Below are 16,318 nucleotides of genomic sequence, written 5' to 3' on the forward strand. Positions count from 1 at the left end.
AAACAAACAACAAAAAAACACCAAATAAAATTAAATAAATAAATAAAATCCCAAGCACACACAAGTTACAGGCAAGCTTGAATGTACGCTGGAAACAGAGACCTTTGTTGCTTTATTACTAACTAATGGTGACGACTTTCCTACATCCTTTTACTAGCTTCTAGAACAAGGCACCCATGAAGAGGGCAACACACATCATGCCCCACTGCTCCCTGTGCACTGGAAGAAGGGCCTGATCACCGGGGACAGCCGCCTTTCAAGCCTGACAGTGATGTCTGTCCTTGTACCATTTTCACATTCTCTGTTATGACAGACCCGCAAAGGAAGGTTTATACCCAAATTCCTAATGACTTCCCATTCCAAGAAAGTTTCTGTGTAAAAAAGCAGCAGCTTTCCTGTGGTGAAGGGGAAGGTCAAAGGGTCACCAACACATAGAGGATTTCAAAAAGGAAGATTTCCAATTTATCATGCACACTCTGTAGCCCTGCTGGTGCCGTGGGCTAAGTACTGTGCTGGAGGCACTTCTAGAAGGCAGGATTCCCACATGATGAAGTGCCAGGCTCTGGAGCCAGACAGCCTGGGTTCACATGCAGGCACCACCGTTTACCAGTCACGTGACTTAGGCATGTCACTCTCTGTGCCTCAGTTTTGGATGAAACGGGGATACCAGTATGTACATATCATGTGGTTCTCACAAGGAATAAATGCAATACTACATTGTTATTATATTATCATTATATTTCTGTCAAAAAGTTGGGGGTGGGGGCCGAGCATGGTGGTTCACGCCTGTAATCCCACCACTTTGGGAGGCTGAGGTGGGCAGATCACCTGAAGTCAGGAGTTCGAGGCCAGCCTGGCCAACATGGTGAAACTCCGTTTCTACTAAACATATAAAAATTAGCCAGGCGTGGTGGCGTACACCTGTAACCCCAGCTACTCAGGAGGCTGGGGCAGGAGAATCACTTGAACCTGGGAGGTGGAGCTTGCAGTGTGAGCCAAGACCGCACCATTGCACTCTAGTCTGGGTAAAAGAGTGAGACCCTGTCTCGTTAAAAAAAAAAGAAGGCCGGGCGCGGTGGCTCACGCCTGTAATCCCTGCACTTTGGGAGGCTGAGGCGGGCGGATCACGAGGTCAGGAGATCGAGACCATCCCTGGCTAACACGGTGAAACCCCGTCTCTACTAAAATACAAAAAATTAGCCGGGCACGGTGGCAGGTGCCTGTAGTCCCAGCTACTCCGGAGGCTGAGGCAGGAGAATGGTGCGAACCCAGGAGGCGGAGCTTGCAGTGAGCCGAGATGGTGCCACTGCACTCCAGCCTGGGTGACAGAGAGAGACTCCGCCTCAAAAAAAAAAAGAAAGAAAACTTGGTGGCGGATTTGAATTACACTAAACCAGAATTTGCATAATGCAAATACTAAATTAAAAGAGCCTGTGGACAACGCTCTTTTTTTATTAACACCTCTATGGACAACTTGCAGCTGGGGCAGATGACCAAGAACTACCCCTTCCAGCACTCCTAGAGACAGACAAACTTGATCACAAACTTTAAAGAATCCCTCATACTCAAGAGACCATAACCACAAACATGTACATGCTTTTAACACTGTAATCAAAAATTACTGCAGAGCTTGGGAACACAGGACAGCTCAAAGACTAGCGACCAAGTGAAGTAAGTCGACTATTATGTCTAGTTCTTGAAATATTTAAGGCAAAGGCCGGGCGCGGTGGCTCAAGCCTGTAATCCCAGCACTTTGGGAGGCCGAGACGGGCGGATCACGAGGCCAGGAGATCGAGACCGTCCTGGCTAACACGATGAAACCCCGTCTCTACTAAAAAAATACAAAAAACTAGCCGGGCGAGGTGGCGGGCGCCTGTAGTCCCAGCTACTCGGGAGGCTGAGGCAGGAGAATGGCGTGAACCCGGGGGGCGGAGCTTGCAGTGAGCTGAGATCCGGCCACTGCACTCCAGCCTGGGCGACAGAGCGAGACTCCGTCTCAAAAAAAAAAAAAAAAAAATTTAAGGCAATTCAAAAGACATTTGATTCGGTTGAAAAGCAGAAGTGAGAAATCACTTATTCAGTGGGTCTGTAGCCTAAGGTCACCTGAGAGGCAACAGCCGACAAAGGGTGGGTGAAAGCAGGAAGAAAACACGATGCTTACCATTTATCCTGCCCATGTTCATCCCAGATCCAAATCGACCCATGTTTTCCATACCACCACCAAAGGGCCCCTCCATTCCTGCAAGAGATGTTCACATTTCAGCATCATCCAACAAGACTGCTTAGACTGAGCAGGGAAAGAAAAATTATATCACGTTTCAACTGGGGTATCTTCTGCCAAGAACTTATCTATCAAGTTTAAGGGCTTCTGAAAAACAAAAAAATGCTAGCACCCTTGTTTAAAAATCACCACCTTCAAAAAGCTGGTCTGATCCAACCCCCTCAATGAACAGACAAGCAAAAAGAGGCACAGAGATGGAGTGGTCTGCCCAAGGTCACAGAGCTAGTTAGTGAGACAGCCAGAACCAAAAGCCAAGACACCCGCTGGAAGGATGGACAGGCAGGAGGAAGTCATTTCTAGACTCAAACTGAAACCAAAGAGAATTTCATGCAGGGTTTAAACAAGAAAGAAAAGAGGAAAGAGAGAAAACCATGCCTAAAAGTGATTATGCTTGTACTTCATTTTAAATTTCTTACCTCCCATCTTATTTATTCCAAATCCTATGCCTTCCATTCCCATTCCTTAAAAAGAAAAAGTCAATGCAAACTAAAATTATGTCAAAGCAGTAAATAACATTTGAACTTAAAAAGCATAATTCCAAACCAGCAAAAGAACTCAAAAGAAAATCCCTGATGACAAGTATATTTTATATATTTCAATTAGCAAGAAAAAAAGCCCCTACCATTTCAACTGTCAAATATCATATAGCTGGGCCGGGCGCGGAGGCTCAAGCCTATAATCCCAGCACTTTGGGAGGCCAAGATGGGCGGATCACGAGGTCAGGAGATCGAGACCATCCTGGCTAACACGGTGAACCCCGTCTCTACTAAAAAAAAAAAATACAAAAAACTAGCCAGGCGAGGTGGCGGGCACCTGTAGTCCCAGCTACTCGGGAGGCTGAGGCAGGAGAATGGCGTAAACCCGGGAGGCGGAGCTTGCAGTGAGCTGAGATCCAGCCACTGCACTCCAGCCTGGGCGACAGAGCGAGACTCCCACTCAAAAAAATATATATATATAGCTAAAAAAAAAAAATTTTTTTTTTTTTTAGACACAGTATTGCCACCCAGGCTGGAATGCAATGGCACAATCTTGGCTCACTGCAACCTCCACCTCCCAGGTTCAAGCAATTCTTCTGCCTCACCCTCCCGACTAGCTGAGATTACAGGCGCCTGCCACCATGCCTAGCTAATTTTTTTCTATGGGATCTACACAGTTTAATGACCCAGTCGGGCAGGGTTGTGTTTTTTTTTTTTGAGACAGGGTCTCCTTCTGTCACTGAGGCTGGAATGTAGTGGCATGGTCACAGCTCCCTGCAGCCTCATGTGATCCTCTTGCCTAAGCCTCCCAAGTAGCTGGAACTACAGGTGTATGCCACCACATCTGGCTAATTTTTTTTTTTTTTTTTTTGAGACGGAGTCTTGCTCTGTCGCCCAGGCTGGAGTGCTGTGGCTGGATCTCAGCTCACTGCAAGCTCCGCCTCCCGGGTTCCCGCCATTCTCCTGCCTCAGCCTCCCGTGTAGCTGCGACTACAGGCGCCCGCCACCTAGCCCGGCTAGTTTTTTGTATTTTTTAGTAGAGACGGGGTTTCACCGGGTTAGCCAGGATGGTCTCGATCTCCTGACCTTGTGATCCGCCCGTCTCGGCCTCCCAAAGTGCTGGGATTACAGGCTTGAGCCACCGCGCCCGGCCGCTAATTTTTTTTATATTTTGTAGAGGTGGGGTCTCACTATGTTGCCTAGACTAGTCTCAAACTCTTGGCCTCCAAATTGCTGGGATTACAGGCGTGAGCCACCACACCACACACACACACACACACACACACACACACACACAGGCCTCAAGCTAGGCAGTATTAAACATGAAATGGAAACAATTGTAAGACACATTCTACAGAACATAAACTTTTTAGAAAATTTTAGGGAACAGAAATAGATTTTTAAAAAGTCCCTGTTAAAGGTAAAATCTTCAAAATAAAAACCAGTTCCTAAAAACACCAAGACTTCCTCTCCAACCCCCAGTCTTTCTGTTTAGATGTCAGACATGGGGTGTGTGTGTTTTGGGTCAGGGGGAAACGTTAGAGCCATTTGAAGTCGTGGCCCAGAACTTAAGTCAGCCCCAGGGTGACCCTGGAAGAGTCTAGCGATATGCAACACTGACAATGGTGGGATAGAGGGGCTTCCATATTCCAATTTCAAAGGATTCTAACGAAGACCAAAGTCTGAAGTCATTAAAATGAAATATTCCTTAACAGAATCAAAATACATCATTATACAGAAATGAAAATGCTAAACAGCAAAGCCTGAGTTTATTCTACACATTGAAGCTTTCATGCAGTTGCTTTTTTTTTTTTTTTTTTTTTCCGAGACAGAGTCTCGCTCTGTTGCCAGGCTGAACTGCAGTCATGTCATCTCAGCTCACTGCAATCTCCACCTCCCGGGTTCAAGTGATTCTCCTGCCTCAGCCTCCCGAGTAGCTGGGATTACAGGTGCAAGCCACCACGCCCGGCTAATTTTTGTATTTTTAGTAGAGATGGAGTTTTGCCATGTGGGCCAAGCTGGTCTCAAATTCCTGACCTCGGGTGATCTGCCCACCTCGGCCTCCCAAAGTGCTGGGATCCCTGTCTTCTTAAAGACAACACTGTCCACCATGTTTCCTGTGACGGCCACATTGTCACAGAGTGAGGCCCTCTCCACCGTTTTTTTTTGAGACGGAGTCTCGCTCTGTCACCCAGGCTGGAGTGCAGTGGCGCGATTTTGGCTCACTGCAGCCTCCGCCTCCTGGGTTCAAGCAATTCTCCTGCCTCAGCCTCTCAAGTAGCTGGGATTACAGGCGTATGCCATCATACCCAGCTAATTTTTGCATTTGTAGTAGATGGGGTTTCACCATGTTGGCCAGGATGGTCTCAAATCCTGACCTTGTGATCTGCCTACCTCGGCCTCCCAAAGTGCTGGGATTACAGGCATGAGCCAGCGTGCCTGGCCTCTCCACCTTTTTTGCATCTATCAATGCCCCTAGCTCTCTAGCAGCAGCTGTGCAAACACCAGGAGGGCCCACGGGGGTCTTGGTAAGACACTTTTCAGGGTACTGCAGCAGTGCTATGGTCTTGTGGTCAGGAGACCTGCAGCCTGTCACTAACTGACAGTGTGACCTTGAGCAAGAGCAACTCTCTGGCTTGCCTCCTCTTATCAAATGGCACAACTATTTCAGCTTAGAAGGTTGTCGTGAGGTTACAATGAAAAAGTATAATGACTTTAAACAAGGATTCAACTTGATAAAAATACAAAATACTGCCTTTATTAAAAATGAGGCAGAGATGAATAAGGAGGGAATTTTGTCCCAGTTAACTATTTATTCCATTTAAACTACTCAAAGTCCAGTTGCCCCAGTAATTAGTAATTTTCACTTCCCCAAAACCCCAAGCAAGGTGCACTGTCATTCTCACCTGCGGGACCTATGTTTCCCATTCCGATGCCTTTATTCAGGTGATTGGCATCAATGGGTTGCCCTCCTGGTCCTAACCCCATGCCAATACCACCAAGGCCATCTGGAAGGAAAAGAGAAAGAAGTTTAGTTTTCCCCTATTTAGCAAACCTTGACCCTCAAAGGAAAAGAGTCTTTGTTTAGTGAGTTGCAGCTATCCACTCCAGCCTACCCACCCCCACCCACCAGTGACCCCAGGGCCCAATGCAAAATTCAACATCACCACATTTGGAAACAGAACCTTGTTCTGGCGTTTGGGATATGTGTGTATACAACAAAGGCGGCTGAAAACCAACACAGGGGAAAGTTAACAACCCCCACACTAACATTCTTGACAGCCTATTTGTTTCACTAACCCATGGACTGAGAACTGATCAAAAAAGGTGACTCAAGACATCAGATGGCAAGCAGCACAAATGTGCCCAATCCCTAGTAGCCCAAAGGACGTTTCTCATGAAAAAACACGTTACAAACCAGCCAATCAACATCCTGGATGTATGCTACTCTCTAAATCTGGGTGGTTTTAGTAACAATGAACCTAATGTATGTATTCAAAGAACCTATCTTCCTTCCCCCAAAGCTTCCTAACCCACAACTGGATACCCAGCCCACACTCAACTCCATGCTCTACCAACACAAACAGGGACACAGAAATACAGGCTGGTCTCTGGAAACAGCCAAAAGAGCTGACACTTGCAATATTTGGGGTAACCACCATCTGAGGCTTAAACTACAACCAGGTAAGGTTTCAAAAATTATAACAAGGCCAGGCGCGATGGCTCACGCCTGAAATCCCAGCACCTTGGGAGGCCAAGGCAGGTGGATCACCTGAGGTGAGGAGTTCGAGACCATCCTGGCCAACATGGCGAAACCCCATCTCTACTAAAAATACAAAAATTAGCCTGGCATGGTGGCGCACACCCATAATCGCAGCTACTCGGGAGGCTGACAGGAGAATCACTAGAACCCAGGAAATGGAGGTTGCAGCGAGCCAAGACCACGCCACTGCACTCCAGCCTGGGTGACAGAGTGAAACTCCATCAAAAAGAAAGAAAGAAAAAGAAAAAGAAGGAAGGAAGGAAAGGAAGGAAAGAAAGGAAAGAAAGAAAACAAAATTCATTTAAAAAGTAAATAAAACCTGCCACTACTTCCCAGGCGTTTAACCTGATTAACATTCCATCTTTAATTGCATAGCAACAGCAGCAAGAGATCACCAAGGTTACTTACTCCCCAAAACACTGAAGGCTTGCTTTGAAATCAAGCCTCTGAAATGGCTGGGAGACCAAGAGCCATGGCTCCCTGGAGCAGTGTGCTCCACCTCCTGATCCAAAACAAGAGTCAACAAGAGCCACTACCACGGTCCAGGGTGACCGCTGCTCAGATGAGCACACAGACAATTTATTTGGGAAATGAGTATGTTATGTCCAGGAAATGTAATCCTTCTCTAACTAATGTTGACTTTCAACAGATGAGCCTTCTCATGAAGCCACAGATCTCCCTTCAAGATAAATCTGTCATGCTGCCTTAATGCTACGCTGCAAAGGTGCTCTGGCCTGGGCTCCCATCCAACTCAGTGAGTGAGTAGGGCCCTCCAGCTTGAGCTGCTGCTCCAGACCAGGCCCCCTCAACCCACCTGGTGGAGGTCCCCGCAGCACAGCACACACAGGCCTCTCACCCTCACCCATCTTCCTTCTCCAGGAGGGCTTTACCTGTGCCAGTGACTCCCTGAAATGTCCCACTGCTGTCTGCACTCAGGTTCTGGCTTCCCGTCTCCGGCTTACATAGGACTCTGCACTAATATTTGCCACTTCTACCTATGTGGTGGCCCATCAACTAGCCTTCCCTGTCACAAGACAGATTTTCACCTGGGTCTCACAAATAGCCGATCCCTTTCCCCTCTGCATAGAAATTATTTGTTCAAGACACTTCACATACCATAAAACTCACTCAAAGTATTCAGTGGTTTTTAGTATATTGAGATAGGCAACTATCACTACCATTTAATTCCAGAATATTTTCATCACCCAAAAAAGAAATCCAACCTTATTAGCAGTCCCGTCCCCACTTACTCCTTCCTGGCCACAGGTAACCACTAATCTACTTTCTGCCTTTATGCATTTATCTATGTGGAGCATTTCCTGTAGATGAAATCAAGGTTCATCCACACCGCAGCATGTGTCTGTCATCCTGCTGCAAACAACTGTGTACGAATTTCTGTGTAGATGTCTAGTGTGCACTGCTAGTGCACATGGGACTAACCAATATCTTCTGAATTAGAGTGCAGCCTGGTTTTCATTCCCTTCACAGGTTCTGATTCTTCCCTCCCCAGGACACTTTCAAAATGCCTAACCACATCCTCTACATTGTGGTATTACAATCCTAGGATTAACACGAGGTAATCCTAACAATATCCTCAAATTGTGAATCTCTGCTCATTTCTCGCCCTGAAAAATCTATAGAAAAGAATTGGCCAAGAGAACTGAGGGCTAACCTGGCACAGGTTCAAGTGAAACTTTATGATAATTTTCTGTTTCTTAGTATAACTCAAAATCAAACTCTCAGCCCTAATCACTGAAACACTTACGGGGAAGTTGTTGTGGACGCTCAGGAGGGAAGAAATCTCCTTTTGGTAAGGCCCTCTCATCCTGAAAGAGAAAGAAAACGAATAAATCTCAGTATCCAGTGCAGCAGTGTTTGCCACAGCCAAAGACTGAAATGGCCCCCCATCAAGAGAGGACTGGCTAAACACATTATCCACGTCATGGAGTAATATGCAAGGGAGGAAAGGTATGTGGAGCGTGCTTCCTATTTTATGTCAAGGTGAAGGATCAAAAGACATATGGATATTATCGTGGGGGATAATGGGGACCTGGGCAAGAAGTCCAAGTAGGACTCACACTATCTTCACGCTATCTTTTCATGCTTTTTGACTTTTGAGTCACATGAATCTATCATCTATTCAAAAAACTTAACTACTCTATTTACAGTAATGACAAAATTGTTTTATAGTTTCTTTTATCTTTTTCCTGAATTTGAGCCCCGACTAGATTGCCCCCAGCATGTTCCAGTCATGCCTGTAGTAATTATTATCTTTGGCACAGCCACGGTAGAGCAAATGTTTATTAAGACTGAAATGCTCCAACAGACCTTTAAGAGCTGTCTGAATCAATGACTTAATTATGTTCACAAAAGATTTGATGCTAACCAAACATTATACTGTAATACTCTGAAAAACTGGAACCCCACATACATAACTATTCTTTGAAACAGATCACTTGCTCAACCAGGATACCCAGGTGACTACCTGTATGTGCCATGAACAGTCAACTGTGCAAAAGGAAAAATATCTAATGCAGTCAAGAGTTGCCATGAGCAAAATGTTTTTTTTTTTTTTTTGAGACTGAATCTCACTCTGTTGCCCAGGCTGGAGTGCAGTAGCACGATCTTGGCTCACTGCAACCTCCTCCTCCCAGATTCAAGTGATTCTCCTGCCTCAGCCTCCCAAGTAGCTGGGACTACAGGTGCGTGCCACCACGCCCAGCTAATTTTTGTATTTTCAGTAGAGACGGAGTTCCACCATGTTAGTCAGGCTGGTCTCAAACTCCTGACCTCATGATCCGCCCGCCTCAGCCTCCCAAAGTGCTGGGATTACAGGCATGAACCACCATGCCCGACCAGCAAAATGTTATTTCTCTCACAAATTCACTCAACATACTGCACCTTATTTAACTTAGACTAATCCATAAATATTTTATAGTGGATATGTGTACATTCTTATTAATTCCATGTTTTTGCTAGCCTTGAGTATATCACACAGAAAGATCCTACTGACTTACCATCTTGACGTGCATTGGTCTATCAAATAGCAGTTGGCCATTGAACATAGCTGGTATTACAATTAAGGCTATTTCTTGCAATTCTAAAAATGTGCACAAGAGAAATACAAAAAAAAAAAAGAGAGAGAAAGAAAGAAAGAAAAATACTCCAACTGCTACCAGTTCCTCTAAGTGATGAATTTATGAGCAATTTCAATTCTTCATTATACTTTGAACAATAAACATAAAAGGAACAATAAATAAAGCCGGCGGGGAGGACAAGACAACTTCCGCTTATTCCTCAGGTGTGAAGCTTCATTTGTAACCTTATAATTTCACCAAACCATCCTCTTAAACAGTGGCATCAAGGTTCTCTGAATGTGGCCAATGGGCCAGGCATCTACCACTATCTAAACTGAAGGACCATGCTTTCTGGATAAGACATGCCAAGACGGTCTCGTCTGAGTTGCATGAATGTGCTCCTGTGGGGTACTCTCCACGGGATTAAAACTCTAGGCTAAGCCTAGGGTCAAGGAGAAGTGTCCTCTTCCAAAATGATGTCTACTCACTGGAGAGAGTGAGTAATCCTATAAGGATGTATTACACATGAAATAACAACCCAGTTTCTCTCTAGTGGTGCATTCTTTGGGCTTCCTCCTTCAAACCTAGACTCTTCTGAAAACAGTAGAAAGACCACTTAGAACATGGGCATATGCCCATGTTCTAACCATCCCCTCTATCCACACTGTATTGAATCAACTCCACCCCCAAAGAACCTTTTTTTTTTTTTTTTTGAGACTGAGTCTCACTCTATCACCCAGGCTGGTGGTGTGCAGTGGCGCGATCTCGGCTCACTGCAACCTCCACCTCCTGGGTTCAAGCGACTCTTGTGCCTCAGCCTCCTGAGTAGCTGGGATTACAGGCATCCACCACTGCACCCAGCTAATTTTTGTATTTTTAGTAGAGGTAGGGTTTCACCATGTTGGCCAGGCTGGTCTCGAACTCCTGACCTCAAGTGATCTGCCCGCCTCGGTCTCCCAAAGTGCTGGGATTACAGGTTTGAGCCACCATGCCCGGTCCGGCCCAGAGAACCTTTTAATTCCACCGTAATGCATTCTCCCTAGTCACATAAAAAACATTAATACACAGTCACCTCTTCCTCACACAAACCTACATTACTAACACAGCAATTTAGGTCAAATTGTTCACAAGCTGAATTCCTGCAGAAGGATACATATAGCTTGCACAGCTTCAATGGACTGTTCAAAAGTTACAGTGCCTATTCCACGACTTTTTCCATCTTTATCTTCAAGAATGTCTGCTCGGACCACCACACCAGCCATACTAAATACTTCCTTCAGTTTCTTCCAGCCAACTTTATAATCCAGCTAATCGAGAAAGAACGGGGTAAAAACCTCAATGTAAACGTCTTAAGAAACACATTTTTACTACGTGAATGAGACATGCTTCGGTTGGAAAAAGTATTAGGAAATAATGTCACAAAAACTAATCAACTGCAATGGAAATTTTAAAATAGGATTATAAAGCCTGGCCTTCACTGTAAGTAGACTGTATTTAAATATATGGTTTCTTTTCTCAGAAACTTAAGTCACCTCATACTTCAAATTAATACTCATTTTCTGAACATTTTTAAAAAATTGTTTCCCTGATAAGCTTTACCATACCCCACCCCACCCAAGCTACTTTCTTCTAAAAGTATCTCCCCTTGCAATGGTGGAGATATCATTCACCCCAGACACAATAAGAGGAAGGTGTCAGTGCACTTCTGCTCGTACACTCTTACTCTGCACCAAAACTGCACAAAATAAACCAACGGAGAATGCAGACTCGGTTACTGCTTGTGGAAACACCTGCAAAACTCAGGAATCACAGCCCCAGTGAGACCATGGTCAAGCTTGTGACTTAGGAATGCAGACAAAGTCTACCTATACGGCTGATTTTTAAAGAAATCAAGAACACAACCCTTCTTTATATTTTTCTTCTCAAATGTCAGAATTACTTTTATAACATATTGACAAGGTCATTTCATAAAGTTATTTTCTACTTTAGATGATGGTTCTGTTTACTTACATTTGCTACAAATACTGTGCTTCCAAGTCTTCCAGCCTGTAATGCATGGATAATCTCATTTGGGATGTTGGGATTATTTAGGATACTGGGTGGGATAGTAATCATTCCTGGGCCACCTGGTCCCATACCCATCCCACCAGTCGTAGCCATCACCTTTTGCATTGCTCTCCTGGCATGTTCACCATCAGGATCCTAAAACAAGCACAAATGGTGTTACGTTTGACCCAGTGACAACGCAAACCATGCTTGCACAGTAAATGATATTCTCAAGACTTAGAAACTGAAAGGTTGTTTGGAAAGCATCTCTTAAATCTATTAACAAGAAAGTCAAATGAACTCAACTACCAGCTTAGAAGAGTCCAGCTAAAGGAACAGGAAAGGAAGAAAAAGCATGAAATATAGCACTAAAAACACAGCTCTCAACTGAACTAAGTAAAAAAGAAAAGCAGGGTAGGGAAGGAAACATGATTAGCTGATATATGTAGAACTGCCAGACTGAAATTAGAGCTTCATGGGCGTGGTATAGCTGAATCTTACTAATTCATCAGTGGGGCTTTGTAATTTTTGCAAACCCCGTCAATGGCTTCCAGAAGTTTGAGAAACAGTTCTAGACCACACAAGCGCCCCCATCCTTCAAGTCCTTCAGGTGTTGGAGGCATGTGTGTGAGGGCTGCACAGTGAAACAACATCTGGGAAGGTCTGTGAAGCTCTGTACTGACTCTCTTCTTCAACTCTCTGTCCTGTCATTTACCACCATCAGCACTAAAAAAGACACCGTAACATGTGAGAGACCTTAGACCCTACGACGCTTCCCTCTCAATCTACTCATCTTCCTCCCCAAGAGAAGAGGTGAAAAGAAATCAAGAGGGATGTTTTTTTTGAGACGGAGCTTTGCTCTTGTTGCCCAGGCTGGAGTTCAATGGCGCAATCTCGGCTCACTGCAACCTCCGCCTCCTGGGTTCCAGCGATTCTCCTGCCTCAGCCTCCCAAGTAGATGGATTACAGGCACCCACCACCACGCCCAGCTAATTTTTTGTATTTTTAGTAGAGACGGTGTTTCACCATGTTGGTCAGACTGGTCTCGAACTCATGACCTCAGATGATCCACCCAGCTCGGTCTCCCAAAGTGCTGGGGATTACAGGCGTGAGCCACTGCGCCCGGCCAAGAGGAATTTAATCAACAAAAAACCTTCTTCCTCGAGGAATATATTTGATTCAGATGAGATGTGAAAGCAGGTTTGAGGAATAACAAACTCACTTTATTTTTTATTTTTTAGACAGGGTCTCACTCTGTCACCCAGGCTGGAGTGCAATGGTGTGATTTCAGCTCACTGCAACCTCCATATCCTGGGCTCAAACGATCCTCCTGCCTCAGCCTCCCAAGTAGCTAGGACTACAGGCATGCGCCACCATGCCTGGCGAATTTTTGTATCTTTTGTAGAGATGAGGTTTCACCATGTTGCCCAGGCTGGAACAAACTCACTTTAAAAAAAAGAAACAAGATGGGCCAACAAGAAAGTTTAGACGGAGTAAAACTTAATGGCACAAACCCACGGGCTCACAGTTTAAGAGTCCCTGAGACAACAAGGCCTCAGACAAATCACAGATGTTAGAAGGCGGTCAGCAGCCACCCAGGATCTGCTTGGCCACCACCCCAAAGTCCTTGCAGGGAATGGCCGCTGTAGGCTGTGACCGACACTCTTCATTAGAAACAACAGGCTGGCACTTGCTTTGTAAAATGCCGTCTGGGACCATGACCGTCTTTCCCTGTTCCAAAGTGGGATCACTCAACAATTACACACAGTATTCACAGTGTTAAGAGCTTACTTCTTTGACTTTCAGTGGTCTTCCACTCAGACTATGCTTGTTTAGGACTTCCGCAGCTTTTTTCATGCTCTCTTCCATCTTGAATTCAACAACACTATAGAGTTAAAAGGAAACGAGTCGAGTGAAACCAGTCCTACAAGTTAGAAGGCTCAAATACCAGTAAGTAACTAGACGATACTTACGCACATCCCTTTGGAGGAAGCCAGAGACCAGTCAGAAGAGCAAGGAAGGGGAAAAAGAAGAGAAAAAATAGTAAATACCAATGACAGTTACAAACCAATTAAAAATATGATTTATGTCACAAAGTCTTTTAAAATGAACCCTTCTAAGGGGAAGCTGACAGAAGTGCCTCGCCTCGCCTTCCTTGTTAAAAGCTGGGCTCCTTAATATCTCCTTCTCCTACGCATTACCAGCATTGCACTAGAGCTGCTGACGTTTAATAAGCAGACCTAAATTCAGGGTCTCCAAGAAATCACACCAACTTTAGATCTGCTTTCCTCTGTACTCAATCGAGTCCTTACCATATTCCTCCTAAATCCATCCCTTCCATAAGTTAAGTTCAACCTTTTGATTATTCTAAGCCATTCTATTGCACGACAGAAAATAGTTTATGTTCTCTTTAAACTAGGCCAATTTTGAACATTCAGGTTTTTAATATTTGGTTTACAATTTACTGGCACAAAGGCAACTTTTCGGAATCTTTGGTTCACACAACTTTCAAATTCAGCAAACAACCAAGAGTAACATTTTCTAGACAAGAACACACGTTTTACATTAATTATACCACCGCTAAAATTCCATGCATAATTCACACACAGCCAATTCCTCTGTTAACAAAGAGACAATGCTGCTATTGGTCCCCAGTTATCCAAATTGGGCATCCAAACAGAATACCAAAAAGCTCTTTGGCCAGCCATTTGGAAAAGCGGGACTCCCGTTTGCAAATCCCCTCCCACCCCACTCAAATGTTTGGCAAAATCAAACATAGCTACTGTAACATGAGCACTCACTGCCTTCCTGATTTCATTCGATTCCACGCCACCATACAGTTACATTTTTCATGTAGTAAATCCACAGAAGAAATTCTCTCAGACACTTACCCTTGACTTTCCTTCAGCGTCCATTAAGAGCTCCACGTATGTTACCTCACCAACTACAAATCAGTTTCCAGACGACACATAAACCAAGGGAGAAAAGCCAAGAAAACAATGGGAATTTAGAACAATCATCAGCAACCTTGTATGGAGCCTCTGCCTTATAAGAAAGCCCAGAAACACTCCATATTCTCTAAACCACCGAACTAGGCATTACAGGTGTGCAGTAAAAGTAGGTGAAAACACGTTAACAATATGTCCTTGATTTTCCTCCCACCACAAACAAGCTATTCCACAGATTTCCATATCAATTTCCCTGTCTGGAAGACTCATTCATGACTAGAGGCAATCCAAATCTATAGGAAAGAAGTCTGCGTGATTTACTTTTCTGGGGAAGGGAGGAAGTTTTACACATACACTCTCATTGGTGGCAAGTAGGTGAAATGCATACAAATTGCGATGCCATCGGGCTGAGCTCACATGCTATAAATACAAGGACCCACGTATGCGAAGGTATAAGCTCACAGGCACACACGGACGCAGGGCCAGCTTCACGGGTGAGCAACCCGTGCAATCGTACAGAGCCCCGCACTCGGGCGCCCTGAGCTTGGTTTAAGGCTGTTATTGCTGCTATGACATTCTTAGTTTTTTTAACAAGAGGGCCCTTGTTTTCGTTTTGTGTTGGGCCCCACAAATTTTATAGCTGGTCCTGCACACAGCAGTAGGCTCCGCATCTGCAGAGGCAGAATGTTTGAATATAATAAGATCACAAAACCAGAGCAGCATCTGGATTCTCTTCAGTGAATTAGGCCAGGCTTCATTCTTGCTGCTTTCTAAACCTCCCCATTAAAGGACACAAATAAATTCAAATTTAGGGCTCAGATTTTGTATTTAAACAGTTAAACAGACTCACATGATTCTAATCTACACAAAAGGGAAAACAAAGCATTTCGAAAGTTTCTGCAGATTTTCCTCAAGGTTTGGATTGCCAATTCATGACCACCATGACCAGATGTTAGAATCCATCAAGACAACCACCAAAATGGCTGCTGAACTTGAAGATGGCACACAGAAAACAAATGTGAAGTGTTACCCTGGAGAAAACTATCTCTAACCAGACTCTCCAAAGTCAAAAACTGGGCTTTTGTTGTCCTCTGGATCGGTTTGGTTTAGCAGTAAAAGGGTAAAAATAACCTGCTTAACGGCCTCAACAAGTCCTGCCTATTCCAACTCTTTTGTTCAAAGGATATTAAAATTATGAGGCTATAGGAAGAAAAAATTGTAATGAAAAACAAGATAAAATTACTTTACAAAAAATTTAAAGATCTGAAGGACATATTTATTAATGGCTCTGCACACTGGTTGAATGCAAGAAAGCCAAGTGTTCAAAGTTTACATGTAGAGCCTCACCCTCTTTGTCCTCTCCTGACATGTTTCAGAACTAAACACACACTTTGCACAAAACAGGAGAGAATCATCAATGCAAAGAAATGAAGAAGGAAATAGGAGGGATCAGTACAATTTACTTTTGGAGTATGCACTCCTGTGGGGCAAACTGAAAAATGATCACAGCCAAGGGACAGCTGTACAAGGCAGCTTTATTTAACCCTTAAAAACCAAAGCAGTTCCAAAAATGCGGCCGCCCTGAGGCCATGTTAAAAGCCATTTGTTTCAAGAGCAGCAGCCATTCAAGGACCACCAACCCTTGTCTCCACTTTGATGAAAATGCCACATAATGTCAAAATAGTGACTGAAGAGGCCCCAAGTTTATTCCCTACCAGCTATGACTA

At 44.4% G+C, this 16,318-nt stretch overlaps 1 protein-coding gene across 10 annotated transcripts in view; it reads right to left on the bottom strand.

The window, feature by feature from the left end:
* The window catches only part of HNRNPM (heterogeneous nuclear ribonucleoprotein M), a 44,390-nt gene that overhangs the window by 11,057 nt on the left and 17,015 nt on the right, over positions 1–16,318 (bottom strand). For 2 of the 10 annotated variants that reach the window (XM_009193376.4, XM_009193378.4), the window contains exons 3-13: positions 14,535–14,587; positions 13,617–13,624; positions 13,435–13,528; positions 11,761–11,799; positions 11,608–11,643; positions 10,751–10,904; positions 9,538–9,587; positions 8,286–8,346; positions 5,664–5,765; positions 2,698–2,742; positions 2,162–2,239 (exon numbers count right to left, since the gene is read on the bottom strand). In XM_009193376.4, the coding sequence (XP_009191640.2) occupies positions 2,162–2,239; positions 2,698–2,742; positions 5,664–5,765; positions 8,286–8,346; positions 9,538–9,587; positions 10,751–10,904; positions 11,608–11,643; positions 11,761–11,799; positions 13,435–13,528; positions 13,617–13,624; positions 14,535–14,587 (720 nt within the window). Of the gene's footprint in view, positions 1–2,161; positions 2,240–2,697; positions 2,743–5,663; positions 5,766–8,285; positions 8,347–9,537; positions 9,588–10,750; positions 10,905–11,607; positions 11,800–13,434; positions 13,529–13,616; positions 13,625–14,534; positions 14,588–16,318 lie in introns of all 10 variants that reach the window. The other 8 variants (XM_009193371.4, XM_009193377.4, XM_009193373.4 and 5 more) reach the window with 6 other exon arrangements.

The sequence above is a fragment of the Papio anubis genome, chromosome 20, assembly GCF_008728515.1.
Source record: "Papio anubis isolate 15944 chromosome 20, Panubis1.0, whole genome shotgun sequence".
NCBI classification, from domain to species: Eukaryota; Metazoa; Chordata; class Mammalia; order Primates; family Cercopithecidae; genus Papio; species Papio anubis.